General features: G+C 27.6%; 1 protein-coding gene across 1 annotated transcript; it reads left to right on the top strand.

Moving 5' to 3' along the window:
* Positions 1 to 5146: 5146 nt before the first annotated feature.
* LOC129302745 (NAC transcription factor 29-like) lies at positions 5147 to 8292 on the top strand. The gene is made up of 3 exons (XM_054941633.1): positions 5147 to 5381; positions 7137 to 7417; positions 8233 to 8292. Exons 1-3 carry the CDS (start codon positions 5147 to 5149, stop codon positions 8290 to 8292), a joined length of 576 nt encoding a protein of 191 aa, XP_054797608.1.
* Positions 8293 to 11305: the final 3013 nt, after the last annotated feature.

Genomic DNA, 11305 nt, shown 5'->3' with positions numbered 1-11305 from the left:
TTTAAGAAAATGACATATTTGCCCCTCCTTCATTTTAGTTTTCCAAATTCCAATAGGTGCTCATTTGGTTTTTGAGGTCCATGCCCAAGGTTTACGTTTTCAAGTGATTTTGTTGGAGCGGCAGTAAGCAAGCACCTGAGCAACGTTCTGAAAGGAAGGGAACGTGAGGGGATGGAAATTAATGATGGAGTAAGGGGAAGTGCTTGAAAGAGAATGGGAGAGGATGCGAGAGAGCTATAGAAAGATGGAGACGATACATGCACGCATGGATACCTGACGTAAAGAGGGCTAGCTCGAGTGTATAAGCCGGCGTTCAAGCAGGTATCGCCGCCGATAACTCAGGCTCTGGAGTTGATGATGCCGTCCAGGGAGATGAAGCGCTGGGTGGGAAAAGCAGGGGAGGCATTGGAGAGAGAGGAACATTGGAAATTAAAAATGAGGAAGGGGCAAATATGTCATTTCCTAAAAGAAAAGAATGACAGGCAAGTCCTTCAGAATTAGAAAATAATTATTACATTTCACGGTACCTATCTGTCATTTGCATATTTTGAAGTATTTTATTGTCATTTGCATATGATTCAATGATTGTGGAAGATGAAGAAATTTAATTGAGAAACAATGATTAAAAAATCAGACCGAATTAGATAGTTGGAGTATCGACCGGTCTAGATTTTGACTCGATCAGCATAAAAAAACTGTTTAGGGAGCTAGTTCAAGTTGAGCTACTTTAGACCTGTGGTCAGACGAGGAACCGAGATATGGGTATAATAATAATAATAATAATAATAATAATAATAATACAAGGGTTTCTTGGTAATTGAATATGGAAATATGTTTACATTAAGGGAATTTGAAATTTTAGGAATATTTTGGCATTTTGTGGGATTTTATTGTATTTTCATTGCTTCTGTTGGGTTCTGTTTTAATTCTCCCGTCTATTTTCATCCATAAATTAAAAATAAAAATATAATAAAATTTTTAATTTCTCAAGTTTAACTTTTATTGATTTGATCTCTTAAATTTATCTCAATTATTAATTTGGTCTTTGTTATTTAAAGAAAAGATAACAGTGTTAAATAAAATGACAAATATAACAGAATATTTATCACAGTCATACAAATTGATTGAAAGAAGTATAATTATTTTAAAATTATTAAAATTATGATTTTTATCCATTTGCCTCAAGTTTAATTTTGTATCAATTTGATCTGTTAAATTTATTTTACTTATCATTTTTTCCTTACTGTTTATTTATTTATTTATTGGCTTGACTTGTTGTTTAAATTAGTAAATAGAAAATAATATTATTAAAATACGCTCACATAGAATTGAAAGTATGAAAAGAAGTGTTATAAAAAAAATTAATTGTTACCAAAAAAATTGATATTATATATATGTGTTAAAATAAATCAATGGATTTGATATTTTTCAAATCCCTGAATTGATTATAAAATATTATTGATAATACATGCAATAATTGTTACTACTTTTAAGATTTATAATTTCTTAGACTCAATATTCTATATGAAATCAATTATACTATAAAATATAGTTAATAGATTAAACATAATATCTATAAATTAAAATGTTCATAATAAAGTAGCATGAAACTTCACAAAACTAATGGATTAAAAAAAAGCCTACCTACTCGTCCTCGTCATGCGTTCATTATAATGGAACGAGGCAAGGAGCTCTGGTCATTTGAACATGAAATTATTATGAACTGAATGTATATGATAAAAATAACTACAATATAATAAAAAAATATAATTTTTTGTTTTTGCACTTTGTTCAAATTTTAGTATAGGTTCCTGCATTATTTTTTTAATATTTTAGATTTTACACTTTTATTTTTTAATATTTTAAGTTTCTAGAGAATTTTATTATAGATCCTTATTTTTTTTAATATTCTAGATTTTTACATTTTCTTTTTGGTGTTCTAGATCCTTAGAATATGAAAAAATCTAGAACACCAAAAAAAAAAAATAAAAACTCAAAACATTTAAAAAAGTATAAGGACCTAGAGTAAAATTGGATCAAAGTGTAAGACCAAAAATTATATTTTTTTAATATAATATAATATAATCGCACCATTTGTTGTTAATTTAGATTTTATTTTGTTGCGCGTCGTAACTGTATATTACCACTTGTAAAGTTAGAACAGAATTATTTTTATATACAACAACAAAGGGAAGAGAGTTTTTGACTTACATAATGGAGGGTATAGTTTAAAAATTATTATTTTATCTAAATATTCAATCTTTTTTAGTTTACAACTGTGCAGTGCGCCAGTAAAATATTAGTTAATTAAAAAATTTAGATTATTAATTTTGTAAATAAAAAGAAAGTATTATGGAAAAGGGAAATACTGCTCTATTAATTATTAAAGGAAGACTATCACCAAAATAAAGAAAAATCAGAGCTTACGTAATTATAGATTAATGGATGGAGTTCATCAAATAATTAGTATAATACCAATATAATGTAAAGGTTAAAACGTAGAATTATGGAGGTACACAATCAGATTAAAAAGTCAAAGTTCTCAGGCTTAGATTTATTTAAAATAATCAAAGATCCAATAACAAGAAAAATAAGTAGAGCCAAAAAAATGGCCTTAAGGATTTATAATGGAACTTTGAAAAAAAGAGATGATGCATGAGGCACAAAACATATACAAACGAGAATTATAACATATTTTATATATCATCTTTGAATGTCTTAGGCTTTTATGATTTTGTTCTGTTTCTTTTTGGCTTGATTCAATAGTTTTTTTTTTATTATTTTTTGACTTTGAAGTTAAACCTTCTTGATAAATGAAAAATGATGTGGTGCAATATATGAAATTAAAAATACTAATTTATTTTAGGAAAATTATTATAAAGTCTCATAGAAGTTATGAGAACACAATAAGATCTCAGGAAATGTTAAAATATCTCTAAAATCCCAAGTTCTTTAATATAAATATGTCTCCATATTCAATCACTAAAATAATTAAATAATTTAATTTTAAGTGAATAACAACTTAGATATTATTGAACTTTTAAATGTCTAAGTGTTTACTTTCATAAACTAAGAAAAACATATCTGACATTGTTCTTGGAACAGTAAAATGAATAGTATTATGGGTCCTATTTTTATTAGGTTTTCAAATTTAATTGTTTTTCTTTAATTTTTCATGTTAATCTTTCTCCCTATAATAAATTAAACCACATTTTTTATATTATAATTTTAGGAGTAGTGGTGCCCACCAATAACTTTGTTTTATCATTGAGTTTTTTTCAATATTTTTTATTGGTCATCCTTTTTAACATATCATAAATTCAAGCATTATATTATTTTTATAATATCATGTTAACATTTTTTTATAAAACTTTTGCATATATAACCCATATCATAAAATCAAATCAAGCAAACAGTTCAATATTTATTAAATTTTATATTATGATCAGTTTATTATATTTATCAATAACATATCATTATATATCAATGATAACTCTTTGTATATCAGTGTAAATCGACTACACTTTTAAATTTTTAAAAATTTGGTTCATATTTTTTGGGTACAATTTTTTTAAACTTGTGAGCCAATTTATCCTTTTTATTTATATAATTATCAAATTATCTTTTCATTTTTTTCCATTTTAGATTGTAAAATAAAGCATATCCACGACTTTTGACATTAAATTTTCTATATTATATTCTTGTAATATCACATTAACATAAATTTTTTATTTATCTAGTTTTCTTATCAAATTTTAATTTTTTCATAAGTAATAATTTTATAAATAAAATAAAATAAATTCATTAATTAAGTTGGAATTATATAGCCCCTACCTTTGTTACAGAAAAGGACCCAAAATTGTTTTTTTGTCATTTTTTATAATTTTTTTAATTATTTTCTGTAATTTTGAGATCAACTAATGATTAAAATTTACTTTTATTAATAGTAGGTGTTATATTACATTATTTTTAAAAGCTAAAGAGAAACATTACACCTAAAGTCCCGAACACTTCTTGACTTATAATTTAGAGACTAAATTTCTCTTTAACCTTATTTTTAATATGTACAAAACTAAAAAATTTTAAAAAATATAACAAGTTGTTATTAAAAATAATTTATCATACATTTTTCACTTGGGTATTAAATCCTATCAGTGGCCCTTTTTATTAAAAAAATAATGCAGCATTTTTTTAATACAATCATTTTACAAAAGACATTAATATCAAAAAAGTTTCAAGGGACCTGAAAAAAATTATCCATTTTGAAAAACTTTATTATCATTTGTATATTTTAGAGATATTTTTCTATCATTTTCCCATTTTCAATTCTACATAACTTTATATTTTTCTGGCCAACAAATTTATATCTTTTAAGCATATAACTTATTTTGAGTGTTTTATTAAATTATAAAATATTTTTAAGCAGTTATCATTTTTCTTATATTCTTTTTTATTATAATTATATATTTAATTTATTTTTAATTTAAAAATGTAATTTTTATTTTAGTTTGATATACATTTAATATTTTTTATGCCATATAAATAACTTCATATTATTTTATGTCTATAGAATCATGACTAAATATTATCATTTTTAGTATTATGTGAAAATATTTATGAAAATACAATTGTTGATTGAGAACATATATCTTATTAGCGAAATATATCTAATATAATCAGGTAGAAATTTTATTTTATTTTTCATTCAAAAGTCGTGTGTGTATAAAAATAATAGGTTCATACGAGTTCGCACACATAATGTGAACCTAACTTTAGCTTAGTGGAAGTACTTAGAGTGACTTGCAGAAGATCAAGTAAGTTCCTATATCTGTTATATTACTTCAAAACAGTTATAAAATTTTAGAAAAATTAATTTTCTGTTCTATTGCTAATATTCGGTCCTGTGCCTCAGAACAATGTTTTATGGGTAATCCAGTTCTACGTACTTTTTAAGTTAATGTTTGGGTTAATGTGAGAAATTAAGCTAATCATGAAGGTTCTGTTGGAAAAAGAATCTATTTTCAATCCATCACAGTTTCTGCTTCTTCTTCTTCTTTGATAGAATCATAGTTTCTTTCTCTTTTTTTTTTTTTTTGGTCAGATAGAATCATAGTTTCTACTATTTCCTATGCAAATTACACCAAACATGGAGGTCATCAGAGAGCAAAGATTTGTGACGCCTAATCATTTCTCTCAATTCTTTTCCAACTACTCAAAACATGATGATTACTTCAATTCTTTTCCACCTGGATATCGATTCCACCCTACAGAGGAAGAACTCATCATCTTCTATCTCATGAAGAAAATCATGAATGAGCCCTTGCCACCAAATCAGATGCTTGAAGTGGATGTATATCAGCATGACCCTCAAATTCTTTGTCGTAATGTCTTCTTTTTTATTTTTCTTATTATACATCTTCATGTTATATGTATATGTGTATATATATTTCTCTTACTTTATTCATAAGTTACTTTTACCATATTTTAATGAAATCAGTGAAAATCTTAAAATTCATCAACTATATTTTAAAATTTAAAAACTTTTCAACTTTACTTATACTAAATATACTCCTTTTGGTCTTTATCATAAGATATTTATAACTAGTTCACTCGAACCAAAAGGGGCTAAGTCATTAAATTTATTTGAAAATAAAATAAACATTTAATTTTATCCTTATTTAAATATAAAACCAATAAGTTGGCTCAGCTCAAATGAGCCTTAAAAAGCTTAGGGTTGGTTTGATAAAATAATGTATTTTTAATGTTTAAGCCTATTTAGGCTGGCTCAAAAGCGTGGCCTGAATACCCGAATAACATTTTAGTTTTTAAATAAATATAAAAAAATATTGCCTATTTTTTAATAATAAAATAATTAGTAAAAATACTCAATAATTTGGATATACAGGCCAGCTTGAATTTAGTTAGGTCGGATTTGACTATATGGATTTTTTTACAAGTTTGGGGTTGAGCTAGCTCGAATAAGTTTAACCCACCCAAATTACTGACTCTATTTAAATGAAAAAAAAAAATCAAATTCACATTGTATTCTCTCTCATAATAAATGAGTAGTTTAAATAGGAATAATATTAAAAAATATAATTAATAACTCATCAAATGCCTTATATATTAAGAATTAAAACATCTTTCTAGAAGGCATCCTCTAATAGAACTAAAGGGAGTATGTCCTTTAAGAGAAATTATTGCATGAACTAGGTGCAACACGTCACCCATATTTAGTCTAATAATAGCATAATAGCATAACATGTTGTACTAATTCAATCAAATAAAATCACTTTATTTTTGGAATAGATCATACCTCTTTAATTTCTTATCTTCTTTCTATCTATCATCATCAATAGAATAATCAATTTAATTTACAATCATTTGACCTATAACATGTTTTTATTAACGAAGCATGGATGATATGGTAGCTAGATCCATGCAAGAATTCATCTTCCTTTTAATAATATACTTTCTTTTACCAACATTATATGGGAAGTAAAAACGAAAAAATTAGAAGGAAGAGAAAGTATGGGAATTCATCTTCCGTTTTTATCACAATTTTTCAAAAAAGGAGGATAAAAAATTAAAAGAATTATACTCCTTCCAATCCTATTTATACTCTTTCCATGGTTAATGAATAAATAAGACTTTGAACTATTGTTCAAAAATGGCCCTAGGTCCTAAACTTTTACAATATGCAAAATAAACTCTAAATTTTTAAATTCATAACAAAATAAAATATAACCGCTAACTTTTTAACATCGTTATTGTCCATATAAGTACTGTTCAAGGTTTATTTTTCTATGAATTTAACCATGACTATTATAGTACCCATGTGGACAGTAGCAATGTTAAAAAAATTAGCGATTAGGGTTTATTTTGCTTTGAATTTAAAAGTTTAGGATTTATTTTGTATATCTTAAGAATTCGAGGTTCAAGATAATTTTCGAACAAGAGTTTAGGATCCTATTCGTTGTTAACCCAAAAATTTAAGACATAACTTATAAATAGAACAAAAAAATCTTCTCTCCCTACCTTATAAATAAGACTAGAAGGAGTATAATTCTTTTTGTAATATTGGAATTATTAATTTTTTATTATTTTGTTATTCAAAAAATGAATTTAATTTGCAGGAAGGTACAAGAGTGCTTGTGAAAAAGAATGGTACTTTTTCTCACCAAGGGAAAGAAAGTATCCAAATGGAGTGAGACCAAAGAGGTCAACAAAAGATGGGTATTGGAAGGTTTCAGGATCAGATAGATTGATTTATTCAAAAGGAATGATTGTTGGAAAATGGAATACGTTGGTTTATTATAGAGGCAAGGCTCCTACAGGAACGAAGACGAATTGGATCATGCGTGAGTATAAACTTGCTCAACATTCTCACAAGAGAACCGGTGCTTTTGACATGATGGTTAGTATATATATATTTTTTCACTTTTGTTTTTTTATATTTCGTATTCTGATTTGAGAATAATGTCACCATTTGCAATATTTAAACGTGTATTATGTTGTGAAAGTATCTTATTAATAAGTAAAACAATATCTTATGCATGTATCATTACCTCAAGAAGACAGATTCACAACTTATTAAGGCCCTAATTGGTATGAGATATTGAATCTTAAAGGATTGGATGAAGGATTTGGTGTGAATAATTGAGAGTGTGATTGGGTTTTAAAATAATGCTTGGTATGTCCTATGATTAAAAAAAATAACCCTCAAATCAAACAAAAAATAACTAAAAGATATTGTTAGATTGTCCAAGTATAAGTGGGTTTAAAAAGATGTGAGAAATCCCTCATCGGATAAAGTTGGACTTAATAATTAATATATAATAAAGACAAAGGACTCATAAATTTAAGTCTTTAGATTTTGAGTTAAGATGTAGCATTTGTAAAACCTTTAATTCTTAAATACATAATTAGCACATACTTAACTTTAAGGTAGAGCTACCATGATATGTATAACTAATTTAATAATAAAAAATGTCATGAAAGGAAAACGATCAACCTTGGCTGTATAAAAACTCAAAAAGGTTAAGTAAGAAAACCCCATATAGATGGGATCCCATAAATTATTAAATCTCAAAATTAAGTTTAAAAGGTCAATTAGCCATTATAAATTAGAGCAAAAAGTGTTTAGGAAGCATGAAAAATAATTAGAGCTGAAAATAAGTCAAAATAAAATAAAAATGATTATTTTTACTTAACAGGGATACCTGGCTGCAGCTAGAGAATATTAAGCCACAGCCAACACTTTCAGTAAAGTTTTTGACTGCAGCTAAATGATCTCGACTACTCATTTGGCTGTGGCTAACAATCTATAAGTCAAGCCAAAACTTTATGACAGCAACTGTCATGACAGCTCTCTCACTATAAACTTTTGATGTATATAACTTTTGACTCAAACCTTTGATTGAGGTGATTCAAATGTCCACACATCAACAATTTCATAGTCTAGCTAATGATTTAGTTTTATATCAATCCAACATTAAATGAAGAATTTAGACATTCAAAACCATAATTTCACATTTTGCCTCTAAACCATTAACTAAGTGTCTAAATCTCAAACCATAAGCTATTAGCTCACACAAGAGCTTGAACCACACTCAATAAGTCCTAATGCACTTGTCTAAATAGCCATAAACATCAAATAACTCCTTATATAAGAATTGACCACCCAACCATCATAAAGCACATAATGAGGGGGTGAAAATGTAATTCTTTGCATTCAAGTTAAATAATCACCTAAAACATGTAAAACTCATTTAACTAGTTAAAATATAATTGTTCAAACTATCTTAGCATATTACCATAGTCAAATTAAGAGTTTGGACCCTATTATAACCAAGACAATCTAAAAATGACTAAATTCAATGTTTAAGACTGCAAATGTAAGTGGACTTCAAATAAACATAAGTCAATATGAAAGACCCCTAGTTGAAAAAATTGTATTTAAATTACACGTAAAAAATAAAACTAGAAAAATTACAATTGATTACTCAATCTTTAGCTTCATAGGCCTCCCCTTTGCCCTTAGCTTGATCCTCGCCTATAAACATTAAACTATAAGAGTAAGATAAACATACCAATAACCAAGTAATTTAATCAAGCATATTAAAGTGTGGCAATCACAACAATTAATTATTTAATATCACAGTAGGCAAACCAACATTATTCACAATGCATCTTTATAATGTACTTCACATGATCAAATGCAACCATCTTATGCCACTCCTTATCTCATCTAACTAAATCTATGGGCTATTATCTCATATAAGTATAGCCAATGTGACTGAACTAGCCCTGCTCTCCAATCGTGAAGGGCCACCCGGCTAAAGGCTCTCACACTCACTCTTGAACTATAGATTCCACCTACTTGAATTTTGAGGTGTCATAGGTGCCCGATCCACACTGTCCAATCCAGAATCAGTGATACTGAGCGTTGTGCCCAATCCATGTCACACTCGTAAATTGTCAGCAATACTAAGCACATATAGTAATGAAGTATGCCAACCACTATGCGCAAACTCAGTAGAGGTTATACCATGTGAATTTTCTATCATAATGCCTCTATTATGCTAGGGTGAACTCCCACCCATTATGATCATGCAAGTTCAATCAACAAATATAAATATAAGCTCATGCATACTATAGTAATTCATTATCCTCATAATTTCCAGAACTTGCATGCTTATCATAGTTTACACCACATTATAGTTTACAATAGCTCATTATAATATCACCTCATAGCCAATCTAAGCCCATAATTATATTTCAAATACCAAATAACATTTATATAAACATAATCATTAAATATTTCATCACAAATATGCATGCTTACCATATCTCTTCCAACATCATCAATTACAACCACTCATCATGTTAACACATTCATCTCATAGGCAATTTAGGCTTAACATCTATATAAATATAATCACCAAACACTTCATCACAATGAATCATGTTTCATATTTGGATAATCATTCAAAATCAACATATTTATCTATAAGCTCATTTCAAATCATCCATAATAATGCTTAAAATATAAATGTAAACACAATAATATACTATACTTTAATTCCTGATTACCTCAACTCTTAGTTTACCAACCAAGAGTACCCGTGAATATCAAATAGAGCCTCTAATAAGCTCATTAGCACCAACAATGATCAATCTATAATCAATTACATCAATAGTCATTAATAACTAATTATCTTTAATTAACTCTAATCAAAACCTAAACTCAAAAATCCCATTGTGGTTATCTACTCACAACCAAATCCATTTTTATGTTTCATTAGTTTACATATACTTCCATTAGTTTAATCAACACTATTTATAACTCATAATCTCCTTGGCTCAATTAATTAGCTCTAGAATTTACTTTAAACCTCACTTTAAAATCTTAAAACTTCATTAACACCATAACCCAAAGGTTAGATACTTAAATAAACATCTGTTAATTCTATTGAAGTCAGAATTCTAAGCAAAATCACAACTCATTTTCATATTCTCAAAGAACTACCCATAAACATTGATAAAAATGCACAATAGAGGAAGAGAAGAGGTTGTAGGCACTTACCTAAATGATTAGAAGTTTTAAATAGACTCAATTAGATGCTTGCAACAAACCCTAACAAAGCTTTCCTCATTTACCTTCGGACTTTTATTTAACTCTCTAATTTTCTAAGCTGAAATGCAATTTAGAGGCTTAAAAATTGAGTTTTTGCTGCAGCAAGAGACTTTTAGCTGAAGCCAAAGACCAAAAGTTAAAGTTTTGAACATGGTCCATCTAATTGGGCCTAAATATGGACCAATACTATCAAGGATCCAATTCTAAGCCCTAATTAGCCTTGAGATTTTGAGTTAAGATGTGACATCCTTCCTTTACTCTTGCCTATCTCTCTTCTGCCTCATTCTTAGGTGGTTGCTTCTCATTTTTAAGAAGTGATATCAGAGCTTGATTTTTCTTAGAACCTGAAAGCCTATTATTGCACATTCATTTGAGTCCTAAAAATGAGACTGGCTCTAGTTGTAAGAGGAGCTTGTGTGTGCTACATTGTTTAAAGTTCAAAAACTAGGCTAGCCCTAAAAATAGGAACTTAATGCTTGATATGAGGAGCTTGTTTGGATTCATATTTGAAGGGGAGATTGTTAGGTTGTCTAAATATGAGTGGACTTAAATAGATGTGAGAAGTCTTATATCGAAAAAAGTTAAGTTCAATAACTAATATATAATAGAGAGAAATGACCCATAAACTTGAGCCTTGAAATTTTGAATTAAGATGTGGCATCATTT

This window comes from Prosopis cineraria, unplaced genomic scaffold, assembly GCF_029017545.1.
Source record: "Prosopis cineraria cultivar Desert tree isolate PC_DT_omini unplaced genomic scaffold, ASM2901754v1 PC2, whole genome shotgun sequence".
Taxonomy (NCBI): Eukaryota; Viridiplantae; Streptophyta; class Magnoliopsida; order Fabales; family Fabaceae; genus Prosopis; species Prosopis cineraria.
This window is presented reverse-complemented; position numbering and strand designations above follow the sequence as displayed.